Source organism: Hemicordylus capensis, chromosome 15 (assembly GCF_027244095.1).
Source record: "Hemicordylus capensis ecotype Gifberg chromosome 15, rHemCap1.1.pri, whole genome shotgun sequence".
NCBI lineage: Eukaryota > Metazoa > Chordata > Lepidosauria > Squamata > Cordylidae > Hemicordylus > Hemicordylus capensis.
The window spans coordinates 8,220,128-8,245,190 of NC_069671.1; the positions used below are offsets into that span (position 1 = coordinate 8,220,128).

The following is a 25,063-nucleotide window of genomic DNA, read 5'->3' on the forward strand; positions in this document are numbered from 1 at the left end:
CAAGGTTGCAGGCAGGAATCTCTCTCAACCCCTATCTTGGAGATGCTGCCAGGGAGGGAACTTGGAACCTTCTGCTCTTCCCAGAGTGGCTCCATCCCCTAACTATCTTACAGTGCGCACACATGTAGTTTCCCATTCAAATGCAAACCTTCTTATGCAAAACCATCTTATTTATTTATTATTTCTCTGTGTAAACTGCCCTGAGCCATGAAGGGCGGTATAGAAATTGAATTAATAAATAATAATAATAATAATAATTAATAAACCAGGATGGACTCAGCTTAGCAAAGGGGACAGTTCATGCTCGCTACCACAAGACCAGCTCTCCTCCCATTTACACAGAAAAATAAATAATACATAAATAAGATGGCCCCCTTGTCCCCAAGACCACCTTAAGTGGTGCAGCGGGGAAATGCTTGAATAACAAGCAGAAGGTTGCCGGTTCGAATCCCCACTGGTACTATATCGGGCAGCAGCGATATAGGAAGATGCTGAAAGGCATCATCTCAAACTGTGTGGGAGGAGGCCATGGGAAACCCCTCCTGTATTCTACCAAAGAAAACCACAGGGCTCTGGGGGTGAAACCAACTGGACGGCACACTTTACCTTTACCTGTCCCCAAAGGGCTCCCAATCTAAAAAGAAACACAAGGCAGATACCAGCAACAGCCACTAGAGGGATGCTGTGCTGGGGTTGGAGAGGTCCAGTTCCTCCCCACTCCCTGCTCAATAGAAGAGAATCACTTTAAAAGGTGTTTCTTTGCTCAGTCAGCAGGTGGTTTACATCCACCTGGAATGGGCCCCACCCACTGAATCACTTACAGCCCTTTTACAACCAGGCTGTGTGAATCCTGTTTTGGGCCCCTGGATTTGGGCACCACAGGTAGGTTGCCTGCAGGAGAAGTCAAAGATTTAGTTTCTTTGTGTGTCTGTGTCTATGTGTTCTCCTTACAACCCCTTCAAGAGTCAATCTGCTTTTTTAGGCTCTGTTTCCGAGTCCATCCAGTTGCTTTGAGTTAAGCCCGGATTCTTCCCGCCTGCCCTCTTGCCCTTTTCCACCTCCAAGAACTGTTTTTTCTTCCTCTGATCATACAGTCCGCAGGAGTTGAGCAATTTTGTGGTGCAGACAATTACTTTGGCTGGCAAGTCCCCCTCCCCCAACCTTTTTGTCAAAAGTCGAGTAACCTCGCCTTATCACCCACAGGCACCTCCAGCCTTCCTTCTGGCAGGGGACCTTGTTAATCGTATTGAACAATGCATGCTAACAGGCAGTAATGCTCTCTCTTTCGTCCAGGAGCGTGTTTGCTAAACAGCAATTGAAACGTCTCTTTTAAGTATATTTAGTGCCTATCAAAAGTGTGGCATTGGCAGCCTTAAGAGCTACACTAAGCCCATATGGGGCTTGATTCTGTTAGTTCCTAGCCTAACAAGCATCAGAGCTGCATGGAATCAGGGGGCTGGTGGGTCGTGATTCCCAAGCAAAGGCTCTAATTTGCCTACAAAGTGCTGGATTTGTATGCAGCCCCTAAAGGGCTGCTCCGAGAAGGGCTACTGAGCACAGGATCTGACTCTCCTTCTCCAAAATATCCAACTTGCAATTTATTTCCACACATGCCACTTTTCTACATCTTCCTTTACCAGCTGGGTAGCCTCAAGGCAGTGATCAGTGAGCTGGTCTTGTGGTAGGAAGCATGAGTTGTCCCCTCTGCTAAGCAGGATCCACCCTGGCTTGCATTAGAATGGGAGACTGCATGTGTGAACACTAGAAGATATTCCCCTTAGGGGATGGGGCCACACTGGGAAGAGCACCTGCCTGCTTGCATGAAGAAGGTTCCAGGTTCCCTCCCTGGCAGCATCTCCAAGATAGGGCTGAGAGAGACTTCTGCCTGCAACCTTGGAGAAACCGCTGCCAGTCTGTGTATACAATACTGAGCTAGTTGGACCAATTGTCTGACTCAGTATATGGCAGCTTCCTATGTTCCTATGTAACTGGGACAAAGGGTAGGGATAGGGTTGTCCCCTTTGCTAAGCAAGATCCACCCTGGCTTTCATTTGAATGGGAGACTTCTTTTGTGAGCAGTGTAAGACATTCCTCTTAGGGAATGGGGCCGCTCTCTGGAAAGAGTATCTGAGTGCTTGCATGCAGATGGTTCCAGGTTCCCTCCCTGGCAGCTCCAGATAGGGCTGAGAGAGATTCCTTAGAGAATCTCTCTTGGTGGTGGTGGAGGAAAAAGAAGATGAAGAAGATTCCAGACCAGAGGGCTCCAGGTATGGAGGTGAAGATTGGCATAAGTAGGCAGAGTCTGGGGATCCCTAAGAACTCATTCCATCTCTGACCCTTCTTGGAGCAAATTGCTAGCTGGAACTCACCAAGGTTCTGCTTCCTTACCACGTGTGGTGGACCTCATGGATTCTTCTCTGCAAGATCAGACTGGACAATATGGCTTCTGCATGCAACTGGCCATTGGAATTGCGATGGGTGGAGGCAGTGTAAGGATGTGGACCTTGTTCCTGCAATCTGAGTTGGATTTTGTTGAGAGGAAAATCCAGAACACCAAATCCAAACTTTTGGGTTGGTGGAGTGTATGAGATGTTGGGCACTTTGCCTGAAACCGCTTCCCTCCCTTTTGAGCTTCCAGTTCTTGTTCTTTTAAAGAGGATCTCAGAATCTCATTACTGGCATTGTTTAATAGCTGTGGGAGGGAGTGCGCCGTGGGCTGGAAGGTAATCATCCTGCACCCCCACTGTTGTGTGTGGAATACTGAATTGGGTGTGACTGTGTTTCTTGGCGGCTGCCTTTGTTTGGCATCACGAAAGATGGAGCTAGAGGGCCTCACGTGTCTTGTCATTATCATGTGCATTAATTCATAGGGTTCTGCGGAAGAATGAATTCTGTAATGACTGCTCCATCAGAAGCCCTGCATTTTTCAAAGCCAGCTGCATGCCGAGCAGCAAACATCAGGATTTCATCCCCCAAATGAAAGGCAGGTGCCTAGAGCCAACTGATGTGCTGTACCAAGGGAGTGCACGCCCTGCGAACTCTGGCTGCCTTGGGTGAAAATTAATGTTGCTCTTAGATTGTGCATATTTCTCCTCCCTGTTGTTTCCTGATTTCACCCACTTTGTGCTGTCCACACAGTGAGTTTCATGGCTGAGTGTGGATTGGAACTCGGGTCTCCCCAATCCTAGTCCAACACTCTAACCACTACAGTACACTTGTTAATGAATAGTTGTGGATAATCCTCTGTTAAAATGTACATGAATGGGCCTGCCTGCCAATGCGTTGGGTCTCCCTGGTCCTAGGCCAGCCCTCTAACCACTATACCACACTGGCTATCCTCCTCCTCCCCCTCCTCCTCCCTCCTCTCTCTGATTTCTTTTAATTTAATTTTCTGTTAGATGCCTGAGTTTTCTCCAGAAAGAAGACATTTCTTTCTATTTTGTGGGCATAATAGATTCCATGGACATACTGCTGCTGCTGCTACTACTACTACTACTACTATGGATATTTATATACCTCTCTTCAACTCCCTGCTGGTATGTTTCCCAGACTTATATTGGGCAGTAGCGATATAGGAAGATGCTGAAAAGCATAGTCTCATACTGCCTGAGAGATAGCAATGGTCAACCCCTTCTGTATGACAAAGACAACCACAGGGCTCTGTAGTCACCAGGAGTCAACATCAACTCAATGACACATTTTACTTTTACCTTCAACCAAAGTAGTACTGTCCCCAAATTAGTAGCTCTAGGAATACCAGAGAACTATAGTCCCCTGCTAACTGAGCAAAGAGGCACCCTTTTAAAGGGGTGGTTTTCTTTATTGAGCAGGGGGAGAGCAACTGGCCCTATCCATCCCCAACACAACACCCCTCCAGTGGCTGTTCCTGGTGTCTGTCTTGTTTTCTGGAGACAGGGAGCCATCTTTATTTATGTATTCATATCTATGTTAACTGCTTTGGGAACTTTTATTGAAAAGTAGTATTGATTGATTGGTTGATTGATTGTTAAATTTGTATACCGCCTTCCATTAAAACAATCCCAGGGCAGTTCACACAAAAATTAAAACAAAACCAAGACTATAAAAATCACACAATTAAAAAATTAAGCTAAAATATAAAACAGATCTAACTAAAAAGATTTAAAATGCAAGCACAAGAACTGTACAAAATACAAAGAAGCAGTGGTATATAAATATTATTTGTATTTCTAGTCATATAAATTATGTATCAGGACCTCCACCTCAGTACCCATCCAAGGAGACAACTAGATTCAAAATCTAGTTTTAAAATCTGAAAGTGCATTTCCTTCACAGTTGAAGCCTAACCACCAGGGCCAAATATAAGGACCAGGCGAAGTAAGTGGCACCTTTCACAGCTCAAGAATTAGAGCAGAAAAGCAAATGTTACCACCCAATTTGTAGCTTCCTTTAGCATGATGATTAATGCACACTTAATGCACAAGGATACCGGATGAATAAGGTGTTTATCAGAGACCTGTGGGCAATGATGTGTTTGATTATTTTGAATCAGCAGGTGAAGTTCAGCCACTGCTCTTTCTCTCTTTCTCTAACTTCCAATCATCAGTAAAAATCCATTCTGCCTGTAAGTCTCAAGGAAGTCTTTTTTCTCCCTCTCTCTTCCCTCCCTCCTACCACCTTGGCCATTCTGACTCTCACCCTCCCCAGTCAGGATCCTGCCTCTCCCCTGCCTTTCTACTACTGCTACAAATATTTATATATTACTTTTCAACAAAGGTTCCCTAAGCAGTTTACATAGAGAAAGAAAAATCAATAAAGATGGCTCCCTGTCCCCAAGGGGCTCACAATCTAAAAAGTAACATAAGGTAGACACCAGCCACAGCCACTGGAGGGATGCTGTGCTGGGGTTGGATAGGGCCAGTTGCTCTCCCCACTGCTCAGTAAAGAAAATAACCACTTTAAAAAGGTATCTCTTTGCTCAGTTAGCAGGAACTGACCAATCCAGTCCCTCCCCCTCAGCTTTATAATTAGCCTATCCCAGATCAGGAGACATCTCACTTCCCTCATAGCACCTGCACCACTTTTCCTTTCCTCATCCCATGAGTGACCCTTAGAATGTTTATGAACATTCTATGACACCCAGCCTATCTGCTAGTCCATTAACTAGGGTTTGCTCACAGTCAGACAAAAAAGGATGTTCTGGGCATATTATGCAAAAAAATGCCATTTTTATTATATTCTAATGCACACTCCACAGCAGGAAGAGGGGTTCAGCAATATGTGCCAGAGGCACTGAAAACAGATCTTTGTGGGCATCAGGCAAGGGATTTTTTTTCCTTTTTAAAAAAACAACACCCACAAAAAACCAGAAAGTGTTATAGACTGTATTAAAAATTGGCAGTAGCTAGTCCAGCTGCTGAGCAAAAGGCAATTCAATTTCATCATAAAGTGGCAAGTGACAATGACATATAGAGGAAACTACATGGAGGAGGTACATTTTAAAACCATTCTCTCTTCTTTTTCTTTTTTAAATGGGTAACACACTCAAGAAAAGTCTCAACTACTGGCTGAAGTAGCTGTTCTGTACTTCAGAGCAGGACTTCCTTTGGGGTATTATGTCCTGGAGAGGAAAAGGAATATATACATATCTATGTTGTCTGCTCTTCCATTAACCTATATTTCTGCAGCCTTTAATGAATCCAAAGACACAAATCCCAACTCTGAATTTCACTAGGGCTGCAGCTGTAAAGTCTCTGACTTGACATGTTTCCATTGATCATGGTGAGATTCTCTGGAGCAAATCGGTTCTGGAGTCAGGCCCCAGAATGAAAATGAACACTTAATGGGTTCTGAAGAACTCTCTGTGCTCTCAGTAGCTGAAAAAGTAGTCTACACCTGCTGGATCCTTGAGCTCCTTTTGATAATCCTTCCCAGACTCACACCAGTGCAGATGGTGGAACTGATGGGATACCAAATAGTGTCTAGTAGTCTATTACCAGTGCATTGTATCGTATTGCATTGCATCACATCACATCACATTGCATTGTATTTAACTGTATTGTTTTGTACTATATTATAATATTACAATGTTACTATATTGTATTGATTTGCTACATATATATGCCTAGTGCTTTCCAAGTACAGATTTCCCTGACATGCTAGTTTTCTACATTCAGGGAGGCTTGAACGCTGATAGGTTAAAGAACTGTACGTTATCTATTACCACTTTATTGTATTGTATTGATTTGGTACATATATATGCCTAGTGCTCTGTAAGTACACTGTTCCCTGACATACTAGTTTTCTACATTCAGAGAGGCATGAATGCACTGTAGGCTAAAGAACTACAGTGCAGATTTATCTGTCTCTCTCTCTCTCTCTCTCTCTCTCTCTCTCTATCTATCTATCTATCTGAGAGCTGGTCTTGTGGTAGCAAGCATGACTTGTCCCCTTAGCTAAGCAGGGTCTGCCCTGGTTGCATATGAATGGGAGACTTGATCTGTGAGCACTGTAAGAGATTCCCCTCAGGGGATGGAGCCACTCTGGGAAGAGCAAGAAGGTTTCAAGTTCCCTCCCTGGCAGCATCTCCAAGATAGGACAGTTTCTTTCTTTCTTTCTTTTAATAGAACAAGATAGGGATGAGAGAGATTCCTGCCTGCAACCTTGGAGAAGCTGCTGCCAGTCTGTGAAGACAATACTGAGCTAGATAGACCAATGGTCGGACTCAGTATATAGCAGCTATCTATCTATCTATCTATCTATCTATCTATCTATCTATCCTGCCTGATATGTACATCTCTAGGTGGTGTACAAAATTTAAATTATTCAAAAGTCACAAATTAAAATACATAATAAAAACAATAGAATAAAATAGTCATTAAAACAAGTTTTTAAAATTATTAGAAATTATTAAAAGATTGATGGGTTCCCAAATGTTGTCTATAAGCAGTGCCTTGGATTGTACTGTATTGTTGTGTATTGATTTGCTGTATGGATTTGCCTAGTGCTCTCCAGGTACACCTTTCCCTGACATAGTTTTCCATATCCAGGGAGCCTTGAATGCTCTCCCACCATTAAAACACCTCCTTGCTTGTGCATACACACACACACACACACAAAGAAATCCTAGAAAATCTGGGAGAGATGTTCAGCCAAAGCTTCTCCTCCACATGCAAACATCTCTGCATGTCGCTGAGGTATTCAACTATTTATGTTAGTAGCAGTTGGGTAGAATTATGTAAAATCTCCTGAAATCGTAAAAATGAATGGATGTGGAAAAGGTGGGCGGGAGGGAGGCCACATCTGATATTCCCAGATTTCTTGGATGCTGTCAGTGAAATATTGAACTATTTGGGTGAATATAAATCCAGAGAGGTGGTGGTGGACTTTTCTTTGTTGATGGGGGGGAGCTGTTTCCTTCCAGCTAACTTCTGGGAGATGCATTCTGTATTTGCCCAGTGGCACCCTCTGACTTCATACGCCAGGGAGTAGGGGAAAACAGGTCCTAGGGCTCAGTTCTGGAGGGGTTTTGACCTCCCCAGCAGAATCAGTTCTGTGCAAGAAGGTACCCACCTACCAAGGGCATTTAAAAACAAAACCAAACCCTATAGCTGAGATGCAGTAAATATTCTCTCTTTCACTCATCCCCTCCCTGGCTTCTCTGCATATCCTAACGGGGTCCCAACCTGGCTTCATCCTCCGGCTAAGGGGGCGGGGGAGGAGGAGGAGGAGGAGGAAGAGGAGGCAGCTTGAGAACGTGAATGTTGATGAGTTTCGTCTCCTCTCCCTCCCACTCCCCCCCTCCGAACCACGTGACTTCGCACCGGCGCTCTCTGCGAGTGGGAGGCGATCGCAACGCGCGCACAGCCAGGGAGGGAGGCGGCGATCGAGTGCCTCCGCTTTCACGTCCCCCCACCCCACCCCACCCCCCGCGCCCGACATCCTTGCCTGTGTCTCTTTGCTGCTCGGCTGCCCAAGCCGGCCGGCCTGGGGGGGGGCGGGCGGGACTGGCTGGGAAGCCGCGATCCCTCCCGCTTGGCCGGCTGCCCGGGTCTCCAGAACATCCCTGCTGCAGCCTGCGTCCCAGAGCGGGTCCTCTTTCGCCTGCAAAGCGGCGGGAGGCGGCTGGTTCTCCCAAGCCGATGCTTACAGAGGCGGCGGCGGCGGCGAGAGCGCCCGTGGTGCTGAAAAAACAGCGCCTTTCGCTTTGGTGCTGAACGGACAGCTCCTGCCCTCAGCCTCCTCTGGGCTGGCTTTGCCTCTGCGCTGCTCTCCGACCCCCCGCTGAAGGAGAGCGGAGGAAAGGCGTGGGGGGAGCTGCCCAGTTTCCTCCCCCCCACCCCGATCTGCAGGCAGGTGCTTCTGCCTTAGATGCGGCTGCAGCTCCGAGAGCACCGGCTACCATGCCTTGATGCCCAACCACCCCAGCGGCTTCCATGGCGGTGGCAAGGAAAATCAAAACTTTGTTGACGGTGAACATCTTGGTCTTCGTGGGGATCATCCTCTTCTCGGTCTACTGCAGGATCCAGGACCGGTCCCAGGAGCTGGTGCAGATCGTCCGGAGCGCCGACCGACGGATGCGGAGCAAGAGCGCCAAGGTGGGCGCCCTCCTGGACCGGGAGTCCATCCTGCAGCGGCTGGATCACTTGGAGGAAGTTGTGTACAACCAACTCAATGGTGAGCAGGGGAGAGGGAGGGAAGGCTGAGGTGGGATGGGGGCATCCATACTTGTTTATATGCCATTCAGGTCCATACCCAGCTAGCCTGGAGCTGGGAGTGGAATGTGGGGTCATCCAAGGGACGTGGGGGTCATTCAAGGGGGAGACCACGTGGTGTTTGATAAGGGTTGGACAAATGGCGTGGTGTTCCCATTGGAGAGATGAGTGCCCGCGTAATACCCAGGAGCCTCACAGGTTCAGTCAGGAACTTTAATAGGGAGAAGAACTTGTATTGTTTTCCTTCTGGACAATATCTCCTATTGAATACCAGTTGAGGAGGTAACTCTGGGGGCTACAGAAGTGAACACAATGAAGGAGATGGGGACTCATCCTTTATTTATAGGTGGCTACCAAATTGTTTGGAGACTCTGGGAGCTATTGAAGAAAAATAAACCCAAGGCAATGGCAGCTTGATCCCGATCAGTGCATATTCCATGGTGGCACCAGGGGCAGGGGGTGGGTGGGTTGCAGCAGCCAGTGTGGGTGAGTGGTTAGAGAGCCAGATTTACATCTTGAAATTCTGGGTTCAAATCTTGCTTGTGCCACATGGCTGTGGTCTTAGGGAATGGGCCATAGCGTTGCAGGCAGAAGCTCCCAGGTTCAACCCTTGGCATGTCCAGGTAGGGCTGGGGAAGACTCCTGCCTGAAACCCTCGAGAGCCATTGCCAATCAGCAGAGACAGAACAGAGCTGGATGGACCAACAGTCTGACTCAGTATAAGGCAGTTTCCTATATTCCTACATTTCCCCGAGGCCCACACAGCATGACAGGCTGCATTTCTCAATTGTGAAAGGGAGCAGCTGATTCACACAGGCATGGATATAGTTTCCCATCACTTCATTATTCATTAACTGGGGCTGGTTCAGACACACAGATACTTCTCTCTGTACTGGATAAATGTAAACGGAGTACATAGGAACACGGGGAACTGCCTTATGCCAAGTCAGACCATTGTTCCCTCTAGCTCAGTATTGTCTGCACTGGCTGGCAGTGGCTTCTCCAAGATTTCAGGCAGCAGTCTTTCCCAGTCCTACCTGCAGATGCTGCCAGGGATTGAACCTGGGACCTTCTGCATGAAAAACAGATGCTCTACCACTGAGCTATAACCCCCATATACCAGGATATATGTGATCTATATGTGGGACTGACTGCTATGATGTAATGCCAACATCAATCATGGTGAGCAATGTCCAGGGTGATGTCATGGACCTATCACCAACTGGGAAGAGCGGTCTTGTTGTTCTGGTGGTGGAGATGCACAACCTTCTAGCTGGGAGATACAGCAAGGCAAAGAGGAATCACGCAGTTGTGATGATATGGGTGCAGTCCCATAACATCACAGCCCTCAGAAACCATAAGAGAGTTCTTGGGCAGTGGTAGGATGAATGTGCATGATGGTGGGAGGACATAAAGTCAAGGATGGGCTGGTCATGGAGGATTCTTTTGAGGATCTGCTGGAGCATATCAACCAACCAAGAGGGGAGGACGCGGCTCCAGTGCAGGCTAACTCCCTTCCCACTACTTACGGCCACACTGGGAGATGTTTGGTGAGGATTATTTTCCTGTTCTTACTTTGACTTCACTTAACAAACTAACAAAAAGTATTTTGAGCCTTGTGATATGAAGTGTCTGGTGACTGATCTGTGGTGATCTCTGGTGGTTCTGGTGACTGATCTGTGGTGGCTCATCCACATGTTCAGATGATAGCATGATTCTATAGTCAAGTAGGAACAAACAGGAATATGGGAACCAGCCCTTAGAGATTCACGCACCTGTGCCAACTGGCTCTTATACTGAGAGATCACTGGTCCATCTAGCTCAGTATTGTTTATACTGACTGGCAGTGGCTCTTCAGGGTTTCACAGGCAGGAGTCTGCCCCAGCCTTACCTGGAGATGCCGGAGATTGAAGCTGGGACCTTCAACATGCAAGGAGATGCTCTACCCCTAAGCTAAAGCTCTCTTGTGTTTTCAGACAAATGGTAAGTTCTACCTCTGATGTCTAATGGCCAGCAAAAGACATGAAGCTCACTACTTGATGTTGCCATCCATCATCACGGTGAACGTTTGTGTGTGAACCAGCCATAGTGACCTATCAGTTGCAATCATCGACCCGATAAATATTGTAAAGCACTTTGCAAATGTCATATTGCTATTGAAATTGAGACAGCAGAAGGTCACATTCCTCTAGTGGAGGTAGATGTTTGCTATCTTCTTTAATATCCTTCCAGCATGTGCTGCTGGAACATTTTTACTAGTGTCATGCTTCTTCATCCCTATATATATGGGGCAGTGCTTGGGATACTTTCCAAAAGCATAGTCTGCTTCATGTGATCTTGCCTGCCACTCTTCCAGTTTTGAAGGGATTTTTTTAAAAAAAGCTTCATTGGGTTACAAAGAGATCATATTTATGGGCGGGTTTAAAAGAAGCGAACTAATAAAATCTGGTAATGTTATTCCATCCTAATCTTTCCTTGAGACACCTGAAAAACGCATTTCATTTTTACAGGAATCCATAAACAACTAATATGAATCGCTAAGGGATTTGCAGCGTGCTTTAATGAAATTTTGCAACACTTTGGGAGGAAAGAATTTACAAGCTCCACAGTATCATGCCTTAACTTATGTTTAGTTCCCAATAATGCTTTAATAGTCACACTGCTTTAAATCAGAATCATGGTCATCACAACATAGCTTCCTACAGCTGTTGTTTCACTCTTCCAAAAGTAAAAAGAAGTCAGCCCAGTGGATATTTTCTAATATTTCTGCATGATCTTATGCCTTGGATGTTTGTATACTATGCTGTAATGTAATGCCTGTAATGCACCCTGAGCTCTTTGAATGGGTTGGCTGTAAGCCATATGAATATCTGTGGCTTCTTTCTGCTGAGCTGGATGGATCATTGATCCATCCAGCTCAGTGCTGTCTACACTGACTGGCAGCAGGTCTTTAGGGTTTTGGACAGGGTTTTGGACTTTCTGAACCCCACCTAGAGATTCCAGGGATGGAACCTGGGACCTTCTGCATGCAAAGCAGATGCTCTACCATGGACCTACAGCCTCATCCTCAGTACAGGAGTTTTCCCCAGCCTTATTTGGAAATACCCTGAATGACCAACCATAGGTCTTGGACAAACTGTTGACAATGTTTACACATTCATGGCACTGGAAACAGAGCAACGGCTGTAGTTCAGTGCTCTGTTATTAGATATGTTTTTGTGTTTCGAAACATAGGAAGCTGCCTTACACCGAGTCAGACCATTGGTCCATCTACGAACATGACAAATATGAGAAATATTTATATACCACTTTTCAACAAAAGTCCCCAAAGCGGGATGGATGGATGGATGGATGGATGGATGGATAGAAAGATAGATATAAAATAAAATAAAATAAAATAAAATAAAATAAAATATCTCCCTGTCCTCTAAAGGGCTCACAAACTAAAAAAGAAACATAAGATAGATACCAGCCACAGCCACTGGAGGGATGCTGTGCTGGGAACGGAGAGGGCCAATTGCTCTCTCCCCGCTAAATAAAGAGAATTGCCACTTTTAAAAGGTGCCTCTTTGCTTTTTTAGTAGAGGTAGCTCAGTATTGTCTACTCAGACCAGCAGCAGTTTCTCCTAGGTTGCAGGCAGGAGTCTCTCTCAGACCTACCTTAGAGATGCCAAGGAGGAAACTTGGAACTTTCCGCAGGCAAGTTTGAAGACGCAAAACTTGTCAGTGGATCCCTGAACTGGTAAGATGGAAGATTCAGGCCGTACCACCATGCCAGAAAAAGGACGTGGATGGGTTTCACCCATACACTGATCCAAGATCTGGACCTGCTTAGCTTTAGCAAGGTGGCTGCATTCTACGTCGTCAGATCAAGTCTTGGCACTGGTTACTCTTGTGTAATGGGACTGTTCCTGTTGTGTTGTAACTTCTTATTGCTGTTTCATTATGTTGTGGCTTTATCTTATTAGAGGAACCTTCTGGCTTCGAAGGCAGGCTAGAAATATTATGAGAGCCAATGTGGTCTAGTGGTTAGAGTTTACTGGAACTGGGCACGTGGAATAGAGATGTTATTGAATTCTTGTATCATGTGCCCTTGGACCATGCATGATACTTTACCTATGGGCATGACCCCATCTGGGTTTCTGCTTCTTGGCTATACCAGAAGGCGATGGCATCTTGCAAGCTGACTTTATCTATGTAGGGAGACAGTTTGCTTCACTATATTTGCTGGCTACAGACATCTGTTTTATAGCTGGGAGATTTAGGTTCCAGTTCCTGCTTTGACACAGATTCGCTAGCTGGCCTTGGGGCAAGTCACTAATTCTTAACGTCAATTCCTTCGGAAGACAAATGGGGGGAAGAGCTGTATGCCATTCTGCGTGCTTGAAAGCTCTATGTAAATCATGATGTATACATACAGAGATTCTCCCAAAGGATTACTCCTTCCTCTTTTTCTGACAGATGAAAAGATATTTTAGCATAAACAAATCGTGCCTTTCCACTATGTGTAAAGAAGGCTTAGGAAATAATCAAACGGTGGTGAGGAACTATACTGCTTGGGTGCAGTGCTGGGAAACTTCAGGAAAATCTGATCCTTTTGCCGGAAGCTATAGGGCAAGTGAGAAAGTGGATAGGAATAAATGGGGAGAAGTTTAATACAGAGAAATAGTTAGAAATAGTGCCTTAGGTGCAGGTGTCGGCATTGAACTGCAAGCAGTAATGATATTGCCAAAGTATCTGATTATCTGGTTTGGAATTTGAATGTGTCTGGCTTGTAATGTCCAGTAAAATTATGCTCCAGTTTCCCTCCAATATTCTGGAATACTGCACAGGTCTGGTTACTGTGCCTCAAAAATGATATTATAGAACGAGTAAAGGTGTGGAAGAGGGCAACCAAAGTGTTCAAGGGTCTAGAGCACCTTCACAGCTAGAACACGTGATAACGTTTAGTTTAGAAAAAGGGTGACTAAAGGGAGACATGAGAGAGAGCTATAAAGCTGGGCATGCTGTGGGGAGAGAGGTCTGAAAGTCCTCCAAAGGGCAGTGAGGATAGGAGGCCTACTCTTAAGAATATAAGAACAGCCCTGCTGGATCAGGCCTAAGGCCTCTCTAGTCCAACATCCTGTTTCACACAGTGGCCCACCAGATGCCTCTGGGAAGCCCACAGGCAAGAGGTGAGGGCATGCCCTCTCTCCTGCTATTGGCCCCTTGGAACTGGTACTCAGAGGCATCCTGCCTCTGAGGATGGAGGTGACCTATAGCCCAACGACAAGCAGCCATTGATAGACCTCTTCTCCATGAATGTATCCAAACCCTTCTTAAAGCCATCCACACTGTTGTTTGTTTGTTTGTTTGATTGATTGATTTCTATACCACCCTTCCAAAAATGGCTCAGGGTGGTTTACACAGAGAAATAAAAAATAAATAAGGTTATTTAAATAAATAAATAACCCCAGAGGGCTCACAATATAAAAAGAAGCCATAAGATAGACACCAGCAACAGTCACTGGAGGTTCTGTGCTGGGTGTGGAGAGGGCCAATTACTCTCCCCCTGCTAAATAAAGAGAATCACCACGTTAGAAGGTGCCTCTTTGCCAAGCTAGCAGGGGTTAATGTGGTGTTGGCTGTCACCACATCTTGTGGCAGAGAATTTCATAGGTTGATTATGCATTGTGTGAAAAAGTCCTTCCTTATGTCGGTCCTAAACTTCTTGGCTTCCTGAAAACATTGCAAGGAATTTGTGGAGAGGCGCGCCTTGCAAAGCTTGCTCTGATGGCAGTGAGGAGCATTTTTCTGCCCTGATGATTCCCCAGTAATCTTCTGCCTAAAACCCCTGCCTCACCTTGCCTCATGGAAGGACTGCCTCTAACTGGAGTCTTCCTGAGTAAGTGAGTACAAATGTACTGTTAATATGAGCCTGTCTGAGTCTTTAGATCAAAACTGGAAGTCCTATTCCATGTTCCCCTGTCCTCTGTGGTGGGGAGGGTGGCTATATGTGACAGGGCCTTTTCAGTGGTTGCTCCTGGAATCTAGAATTATCTTCCCAGAAAGTATAGGGGACCTTCTTCTTATTATTATTCTCTGCATAAACCTGAACACTTTTGTTTGCTGAAAAGGAGTATATAATTGTTGTTATTATAGAATGTCCATTTTCCTGGTACAGAAATTTGATTTGTATTGCAACTGGGTCAAACTAAAGCAATTCTTTCTTTTTCTACAATAAGTGCTAAAATAAGTATTTTCTGTGACTAGCTCACTTTGTCTGGATTGACACGCTGCCTAAAAGATTCTTTTCTCCCCTGGTGATTGATTTCTTTTTCAGTTCCCATATTCTTAGAACATTCCTATTTCTACAAGTGACTTGACATGTCCAGCTGGTGCTGGGCTGAAGAGTGGATGAGAGCAAAAAAAAATAAAATCACACAAGTGTGGAATTGACTTGTATAAGCAAGTTCATATAAACCCACTATAGCTTGACTTTGGAGATCCGGCCCATGTTGAAAGCTGCCACGCTTTGTCGCTGCACTTCATCAACTCTCCCCATTCCCCTCAATTTGTTAAAAATCTTGCTTTTCAGTGAATGTCCCTGTAGTGATGGGAAGGATTTGAGGAAGCACTAGGCTTCACTTAAAGCAACTGCTGGGAGAGTGGGACTTTCCTAATAAGGGGGAAAGCCCTGGAAAATTCAAAATAGAAGGACCTATCCAGAGGCTTGGGTGGGAACTACACTCACAGCCACCAGCAGGAAAAGAGAAAGCTTTGTTCTGTTTGTTTGTTCTATGAATGCCCTGAGGAAGCAGCTGGCTGAGAAGTGCTGGGGAAATGGGAAGGTCACAGCCTGGAGGCTGGAGACAGCAGGAAGACCCCTCCTTGTGAGTAACAAGATGGCAACCAGTTCAATTAGTGGCGTGAGGGGAATTGTTTTCCTTTATTATATCGCTTGAGTTGCCTGGTTAATGATACCTTCTTACAATCTTCTCTTTTCATTGTTCTCATTGCATACCTTTTTCTTTTAAATGTGATAACAAACCCTTGTTGGTGAATTTACTCTTCGTTTTGGGTCTGCCTTATTCACACACCCCTGGAGGCCTAAGAATGCTCAGCCCCTTCTAAAGAGGGTTTTACCACTTTATCCCTCTTATTTGGAGAGATTGATTTGTCCTACATCGGAATAAGGTGGATGTTGGCAGCCCACTGTGATCCCCTTACATTCACCCCAGTGAACTCCACCCTCCTCCTCTGGCCCTGGTAGGAGCTATGACAGTCCCGTAGATGAAAAGACAAAGTTGAGCTAAGAGCAGGAAGACCAAGTGAGAATCCTCAAGATGGTGTGAAGATGATTTCCGACTATTAAAGGAAACCATTCAGCAAAGTCTTTTTAATTAGAATCTAAATGTCGTCTAATCTCCATGCAAGGTAGGACTGTGCATTCACCAGTCTGACTCTCAGCGCTCCTGTACAGTACACCACAGTAATGTCTTCAGGCTTCTTACTTTTACAATAATGTCTCCAGATCTCTTAAATCCTGCAGTTGGGGATCTCATTTAATTTCAGACGCTATACATGCATGTTTTTCCTCCTCTTTGTCCCCCCCCCCCAGTTTGCTATTATTTTCATAGGAACATAGGAAGCTGCCTTATACTGAGCCAGACATTTGGCCCATCTAGCTCAGTATTGTCTACACTAACTGGCAGTGGCTCTGCAAGGTTTCAGGCAGGAGTCTTTCCTAGCCCTACTTGGAGATGCCGTCAAGAAATGAAGCTGGGATGTTCTGCATGCAAAGCAGATGCTCTACTACTGAGCTGTGGATCCACCCCCAGTACAAGAGTCTTTCCCAGTCTTACCTGCCAGGAATTGAACTTGGGACCTACTGCATGCAAGGCAGATGCTCTTCCACTGAGCTACAGTCCCATCTCCAAATCCCCCCTCCACCTTCTTCCTCCTCCTCCTCCTTTTCCTCTTCTTCTTCTTCCCCTCTCCTCCTCTTTCTTTTCTTCTTCTCTTTCTCTCCTTCTCCTCTTTCTTGTCTTCTTCTTCTCTTTCTCTCCTCCTCCTCTTTCTTTTCTTCTTCTTCTCTTTCTCTCCTCCTCCTCTTTCTTTTCTTCTTCTCTTTCTCTCCTCCTCCTCTTTCTCCTTCTCCTCTTGCTTTTCTTCTCCTTCTCTTTCTCTTCTCCTTCTCCTCTTTCTCCTTCTTCTCTTTCTTTTCTTCTTCTTTCTCTCCTCCTCCTCTTTCTTTTCTTCTCCTTCTCTTTCTCTCCTCCTCTTTCTCCTTCTTTCTTTTCTTCTTCTTTCTCTCCTCCTTTTCTTCTTTCTCCTACTCTTTTTTTCTTCTTCTTTCTCTCTTCCTCCTCTTTCTTTTCTTCTTCTTCTCTTTCTCTCCTCCTTCTCCCTCCCCCCTCTCACACACACTACTGCAGAGAGATTTCTCAAAGCAAACAAAGTTACACCCCCCTCCTCCTCCTTTACCTTCTCCTTTTCCCAATCCCCCTTCTTTTCTTTCTCCCAGAAAATAGTTTTAATTTTTTTAAAAAATAAGCAGATGGCAGTTGTTACAGTGATGCCATCCACTTCAGGTCAGGATGCAGCCCAGCTGTAGATCAAATGACTCACAGTGTAAGACCTGTGGCAAATACAGTCCAGAACATGATCTGCCAAAGGCTAAGAATGAGTGGATTACATTCAAGGAGTTGTTCCCAAACTGTGACCTAACTTGATCAGGGCTAGAGTTAGGGACAGGCAACCCAGGAGATTGCCTAAGGAATCAGGCTTGGTGGTTAGTGGACATCTCAGTTCTTCCTAGCATTTGAAAAGCTTTGAGAAGATTAGAGAAAAGTAATGTGTCTTGTTTGCTTATATATAGCGTGGATCAATACTGACCTTCAGATCCATGCATGCAAATGTAGTGAGGCTGTCCTTATGTCCAGCCTAACCCAGGCAAGGGACGCCCAGCCCTGGTTACGTTGCGCATGAGAACCACCAGGATCAGGCCTGATCCTGGATGGCCAGCACCACCTAACACTGTTGTTTAAACCTGCCTCTTAAATGAGGTTAAGGGAGAAAGTGCTCTCTTAACTCTGTTTCCTTGTTCGTGTACCATCCCTGGCTGCTTTCCGTTGGCGCTGAAGCATAGACAGACACTTGCCCATCACTGGGGAATCCCCACAATCCACCCGACTCACATGGTGCATTGTGGGATATTTGGGGTCTGGGATGATGCATCCCAGACCCTGTGCCTCTGCTCAGTCAGGGGCAGCATCTGAGCATCTGGGTACACAATCCATGTGCCTGGAACCACAGGATGATCGCCTGTGGGGGAGGTAAGCTTTGCAGGGCTTCCAGCCCTCCCACCCTCCCTTTTGATTGTGAGAACGGCCCCATTGTCTGCTAGGAGAGTGGTACATTGGTACATGGCAGGTCTCTTCTCTCAACCCTTAACATCTCAACCCTCTCAACTCTCCACCCTCAACCTGTGGGTAGGATTTCTGTGCGTGCTTTTGATCGGTGATCACGTGTTTGTAAAGATCAAGGTCATAGAACAGGTAAGTGATTATGTGGGAGCTGGGAGTTGGGTGGGATGGGTGTGGCCAAGCCACCTTCTGTCCCCACCGTGTTATCAATGGTGGACAAAAATCTGTCCTACCAGCTAGGCTTGTGCCCGAAACGTTTCGGCAGCCATTGAAAAGGCCGCCGAAACGTTTCGGGTGTTGGGGCAGATTCGGTGATTCGGCGCCGGCGGGGGTAGGGCTTTAAGGGCGGGGGAGAGTGTACTCACCCCCCCGGCCGCGTTTCCCCTGCCGGCGCTCTCCGAATTTGAAGCCCCTCGGGACGGCAGCGTTCCTCCTTGCCGCCCCGTTTGCCCCCTCGGCCGGAAGTGGCCGGAAGTTCCGAGCGCGCGCGCGCGCGCGTGCACGACGGGCGCACGCGCGCTCGGAACTTCCGGCCACTTCCGGCCGAGGGGGCAAACGGGGCAGCAAGGAGGAACGCTGCCGCCCCGAGGGGCTTCAAATTCGGAGAGCGCCGGCGGGGGAAACGCGGCGGGGGGGTGAGTACACTCTCCCCCGCCCTTAAAGCCCTACCCCCACCGGCGCCGATAAATATCGTGCACATCCCTACTACCAGCTCCCGGCTCCCACACAACCACTCTCCCCTCCTCCTACCTAGATCTTTGCAAACACACCCCTGCTGGTCAAGAGTGTGCATGGCTCTCCCACACTCTGACTGGGTGTCCCTTTGACCTTCTTTAGGGTCATGAAAACAACCCCATTATATATTCAGACGCTGCACGGAAGTTAAGAATGGCAAGGGGGTGAAGAGAGAAGCTTGAAGAGCATCCCCTCCCTTCATTTTTGAGGGAGGAGAAGAAAGAGCCCGTTATGGGGAGGAAAAAATGTTTGGGGGGTTGAATATCTGAGTTATTAATTGTCACTGTTGCAACCGTGCAATGCAAAATCCAGAGTGTAAAACTACACCCATCTTTGCTAAAACCATTGTTTAAAACTAGAGTTCAAGAAGACCTTTACACTATTACATAGAGTCTAGGTGCTAGGAAGCTGCCTTATGGATGGAGATGTTGTCCTCTGGACATAGTTAATCTATGGCAGAGGTTCTCAACCTTGGGTCCCCAGATGTTGTTGGACTTCAACTCCCATAATCCCCAACCAAAGGCCACTGGGGCTGGGGATTATGGGAGTTGAAGTCCAATAACAGCTGGGGACCCAACGTTGAGAACACCTGATCTATGGGATTCATTGTCGTGGGATGGAACATAGGAGGCTGCCTTATACCAAGTCAGACCATTGGTCCATCTAGCTCAGGATTGTCTACCCAGACTGGCAGCAGCTTCTCCAAGCTTGCAGGCAGGAATCTCTCTCAGTCCTATCTGGAGATACCAGGGAGGGAACCTGGGCTGGAACCTTCTGCATGCAAGCAGGCAGGTGCTCTTCCCAGAGTGGCCCAGTCCCCGAGGGGAATATCTTACAGTGCGCACATGTAGTCTCCCATTGAAATGCAAACCAGGGCAGTGCCTGCTTAGCAAAGGGGACAATTCATGCTTGTTGTCCCAAGTCCAGCTCTCTTGTGCAAAAGCACAGCTGATCAGATGCCATCTTTGCTTCACCTATATGAGTTATTAGGTTCGGAGCGGGAGAGTTCAGTAAAACAAGGGGCGGGGGGAACTCCTCAAATGCTTAGTGGGGATCTGTATCCCTGATGAATGGAGCTAAACATGCATTAAATAGAACTTTTCAAAAGCTGACCTAATGCAAGGGGACTCTGATGATGTTCCTGAGTGGGACACCGTTTGGTCTTGGGCAGGTCTGCTCAACTTTGGCCCCCCCCCAGCTGTTTTTGAACCAAGGTAAAGTGTTCCATCAAGTTGATTTCGACTCTTGGTGACCACAGAACCCTGTGCTTTTCTTTGGTAGAATACAAGAGGAGTTTCCCATTGCCTCCTCCCACGCAGTATGAGATGATGCCTTTCAGCATCTTCCTAGATCGCTGCTGCCCAATATAGTACCAGCGCGGGATTCAAACCAGCAACCTTCTGCTTGTTAGTCAAGCATTTCCCTGCTGAGCCTCTTTGGACCACAGCTCCCATAATCCCCAGCCACAGTGGCCAATAGCCAGGGATTATGGGAGTTGTAGGCCAACATCTGCAGGAGAGCCAAACTTGAGCAGCCTGGTCTAGGGTCAGCACCATGTTTGTTTCATGATCCAATGACATCTGCGATGATCCAGCAGGAACCAAAGTACCATATTTACCCAGATAGAAGACTACCCTGAATTTAAGATGATCCTCCTTAATTGAATATAGGTTATACTATTTACCCAAAGCAGCCACCTAATGGTGCAGGGGGGAAATGACTTAACTAGCAAGCCAAAGGTTGCCGGTTCAAATCCCCACTAGTATGTTTCCCAGACTATGGGGAACACCTCTATTGGACAGCAGCGATATAGGAAGATGCTGAAAGGCATCATCTCATACTGCACAGGAGATGGTAAAGCCCTTCTGTATTCTACCAAAGACAACCACAGGGCTCGGTGGTCGCCAGAAGTTGACATTGTCTCGATGGCACAACTTTACCTTTATTTACCCAAAAGGGAGAGGACCCTGAGTTTAAGGTGACCCCTCCCCCAATTTCTAATATCAAAGAACTTGGGGGGAAAACTAGGGGTTATTCACACGATTGTGTGGGTGGGCGGGAAGTTGGTTGGGGGAAAGGCAGAGTACAACCCGCCTTCCCTCCAGATGATTGATCTTTGTCCCTTCAGAGCATGAGCTACATACCCACACGACCTGCACTTCCAAGAGCAGTGTGGATCACTATCAGTGGGGATCAACGGAGGCCGGGACTAGTTTCCCCGGCCTCAGGATATCCCACAAGGCACTGCGCGATGAGTGCAGTGGGGGATTTCCCCATCAGACGGCCACTCTAGGTGCCCATCTTTGTGCCCAAGAAGACACACGAGCCTGGCAGCTGGGTTAAGGGATTGCTTAACCTCAAGGGCTGGGCTTAGGAGTGGGGTTCGGCTCTCTGGACTAGCCAGCCGCAGGCTAGGCTGCTCATGAGATCATCCTCCTAGTGTTGCATCCCGGTAAATACAGTAAGGTATAATATGGCTTCCAGTTATATGTGTGGTCCCAACCTAAGTGTATTTACTCAGATGTAACTCCCACTGGATTCAGCAGGGCTTCATTTTATCTCTAACAAGTGTGCTTAGGACTGTAGGCTTAATTGCCTGGCTTTCCCCCTGCAGACTTTTGCAACTCACGGCAGAGATGATAATTTACACAAAGAGCTTTTGGAGGGAAAAACGGATTTAATATCTCCAACTCATGCATAACCCTTTTATGCCAAAAGCAATTGAAAGGGTCAGCCTGCAATTTTACCGTAATTGCTTCTCTCCCCCTCCCCCCACTTCACTGTCGCGGATTCCAGTAATACACAACAAATCAATACGGCATGTAATTAGATTTCATTCAATCTGAAAAAGATGAAGAGAGTTTTCATCTTCTCGTTATGCATATACTCCTCACGCTTTCCTACCCGTGGCTCTCTTATTAGACCTCTTTGGCCTATTGAGGGGGGCAGATGTTGGAGGATCACTTTTTGAGAATTCTGGCAGATTATCATTCTTGCACATCATAATAATTTGATTGTGTTCTCTTTGGGAAGATTAAATACAGCAGCAATTTGGGATTTGATGAATGAATCCAAAGTGACCGACGTGCTGCATGGAGGGAAGAAGTGGATATTTTTAAATGTTTATTCTGGTCTTATTTGGGTGCAAGAAGAGAGATGCTCAGTAGCATGGGATGGAGGTACCCCATAGTCCCATTAGGGATAGGGCCATAGCTCAGAGGTAGAGCATGCAGAAGGTCTGAGATTCAATCTCTGGCTGCATCTCCAGGTAGGTCTGGGAAAGACTCCTGCCTACAACTTTGGAGGAGCCACTGCCAGTCAGTGTAGAACAGGGATTCTCAGGGTTGGGTCCCCAGATGTTATTGGTCTTCAGCTCCCATAATCCCCAACCAAAGGCCACTGGGGCTGTTATGGAATAAGATGGGATGTTATGGAATAACATCTGGGGACCCAATGATGAGAATCCCTGATGTAGACAATACTGATCTAGATGGACCAGTGGTCTGACTCAGTATAAGGGAGCTTCCTATGTCCCTTAGGTGGTGGGGCCATAGCTCAGTGGAAGAGCATCTCCTTTGCATGCAGAAGTTCCTAGTTTCAATCTCCGGTATCTCCAGATAGGGCTGAAACCTGGGAGAGAAGCTGTGAGTCACTGTAGACAATACTGAGCTAGATGGACCGAGTGTTACTCAGTAGGAGGTACTTCCCTATGTTCCTAGTAGAGCACATGATTTTATTTGTTTGTTTGTTTCCATTGAATATACTGCCTTTCATGTAAAAATCCCAAGGCAGTTTACAAATGTAGTGAAATGTTTAAAACAACCATAAAGTCCAGGCTAGTGGCCGTCACCACATCAGGAGAACTGGTCTGTACAGGAGGGCTGGTCTTGTGGTAGCAAGCAGGACTTGTCCCTTTAGCTAAGCAGGGTTTGCCCTGGTTGCATATGAATGGGAGACTTGATGTGTGAGCACTGCAAGATATTCCCCTCAGGGGATGAAGCTGCTCTGGGAAGAGTAGAAGGTTTCAGGTTCCCTCCCTGGCAGCATCTCCAAGATAGGGCTGAGAGAGATTCCTGCCTGCAACCTTGGAGAAGCCACCGCCAGTCTGTGTAGACAATACTGAGCTAGATGGACCAATGGTCTGACTCAGTATATGGCAGCCTCCTATGTTCCATCTTGTGACAATGAATCCCATAGTTTGCTAAGAGTCAACAGTGACTTGACGGCACTCACTTAATCAATCAATCAATGTGAAAGAAGTACTTCCTTTTGTGTGTCCGAAATTTCCTGGCAGTCAATTTCAGGTGATTATCTCTGGTTCTAGTGTTGTGTGAGGAAAAGAAAATTCTCTCTATCCACTCTCTTCAGACCATACATAATATTACAAACCTCTATCATGTCTTCCCTTATTCACCATTTTTCAAAACCGAAAGAGCCCAGGTATCATAGCCTTGCCTCATAAGAAAGGGGCTCCAGGCCTTTCATTATTTTGGTTGCCATCTTCTACATCAAGAGCACAGGGGGGCCTAGAGACCCCAATTCATATTTTTATACTTTAAAAATACAATAATTTAGGATGTCCAGTGGACAACATCTCCATCCATTTTTAGAAGACTAATTTGAATCAGATGTTTGGGGTGAAGAGACAGTGAGGTCATTTGCACGATCAAAAACGGTGTTCTATCCGGGTTTGGGAGCTGTGTGTGCTCCCAATTTTCGGTTGTGTGGAAGCAAGGTAGAGGGGAAACCTGAGTAGCTTTTCCTCCCCATCCTTCTACACAATGAGGCTCTTCTCACAAGCAGCTAAGAGCAGGCTAAGACAGCCAAGCCCACTCTTAGCTGCTCGTGAGAAGCCACAGCAACAGCAAACCCACCTGCGGAGCCTTCCTTCAAAATGAGGTTAAGAGAGCAAGTCCTCTTTTAACCTCATTTCTTTGGTCACTTGCAACCAGGGCTGGCAGACTGTGAGGCTCCCGGCCGGCATCAGGGGAATCCCCATAATGCCCCGAGCACTTGCGCCCCTCCATGCTGCCTGATGCCCCTGGGGTCTAATGCCTACCTACCCTCCATGCTGCCTGAGGAGGCAGCTGCATGTCTGGACGTGTGATCTCTGCACCCAAACTCTTTAAGTGGATCATCTGTGGTTGAGGTAAGCTTTTGAAGGCTTCCTGCCCTCACTAGGGGTGCTCATGGAACCGGCTGGTCCAGTTCGATTCGAGTCCAAAGTGGACCCAAACCGGACAAGGCCAGTTCAGTCTGGCACCCCCTCAAACCCTCCCACCGGTTTGGTTCGGTCCGGGGAGGGGGTTCACGAGTTTTTCTTTTAAACCCAGACCATGCAGAGGCCCATTGCACAGGTTCAGCGGCCTCCAATATGGCCACCACACTGAGGGGGAAAGGCCGAAGAGTGGCCAAAGAGTGGCCGAATGGGCAATTTCTTAAATAAAGGAGGGGGTGGTTTGGTTTGGTTCTTAACAGGTTTGATGTCGAACACGTTCCATGTCGAACCTGTTTGCATAATAATAATAATAATAAATAAATAAATAAACAAATAATTCGATTTCTATACTGCTCTTCCAAAAATGGCTCAGGGCAGTTTACACAGAGAAAAAATAAATAAATAAGATGGCTCCCTGTCCCCAAAGGGCTCACAGTCTAAAAAGAAACACACCAGCAACAGCCACTGGAGGTCCTGTGCTGGGGGTGGAGAGGGCCAGTTACTCTCCCCCTGCTCAGTAAAGAGAATCACCACATTAAAAGGTGCCTTTTTGCCAAGTTAGCAAAGGTAACATCCCTAGCCCTTGCCCCTTTTGTGCCCTTTCTCTACTCATGAGAAAGGACTCAACCACTTCTACCCAGGTTTTCCTCTTACCTTGCTTCCACACCACCAAAAATTGGGAGCACACACAGCTCCCAAACCTGGGTAGAACACAGTTTTTGATCGTGTGAATGACCTCAGTGCCTGAGATGGACACCTTTTAGAATTACCAGTTCTAGAATGTAACCCAGAAACCTCCATATTGAAAAGTTAGTGCTATATCTTACTTCCTTCATCTTTCCACGCAAAGTTTATCCTCCGTAGGCCAGAAACTGAGCTTGTGAAAATATTCCCTACCAGAGAAGCTGCACAAATGAAGCATTAAAAAAGCACATGTCAAATTTGTCAAAAATGTTTTTTTTAAGAGCAGCATTTAAAGCAGGCGAGGCTTGTTCATTGAAAGGTAATTC

The 25,063-nt window shown here is 46.5% G+C and overlaps 1 protein-coding gene and 1 non-coding gene across 4 annotated transcripts in view; one reads left to right on the plus strand and one right to left on the minus strand.

Annotated features, from left to right (window-relative positions):
* The first annotated feature begins 789 nt into the window (after nucleotides 1-789).
* The window catches only part of GALNT9 (polypeptide N-acetylgalactosaminyltransferase 9), a 203,933-nt gene continuing 179,659 nt past the window's right edge, over nucleotides 790-25,063 (plus strand). The window contains exons 1-2 of one of the 3 annotated variants that reach the window (XM_053280372.1): nucleotides 790-882; nucleotides 8,501-8,655. In XM_053280372.1, coding sequence (XP_053136347.1) covers nucleotides 8,556-8,655 — 100 coding nt within the window. In that variant the 5' untranslated portion in view covers nucleotides 790-882; nucleotides 8,501-8,555. Of the gene's footprint in view, nucleotides 883-7,911; nucleotides 8,656-10,019; nucleotides 10,244-25,063 lie in introns of those variants that run through there. The other 2 variants (XM_053280371.1, XM_053280373.1) reach the window with 2 other exon arrangements.
* TRNAE-UUC (transfer RNA glutamic acid (anticodon UUC)) lies at nucleotides 9,735-9,806 on the minus strand. The gene has a single exon. It is a non-coding gene; the product is annotated as a tRNA-Glu (tRNA).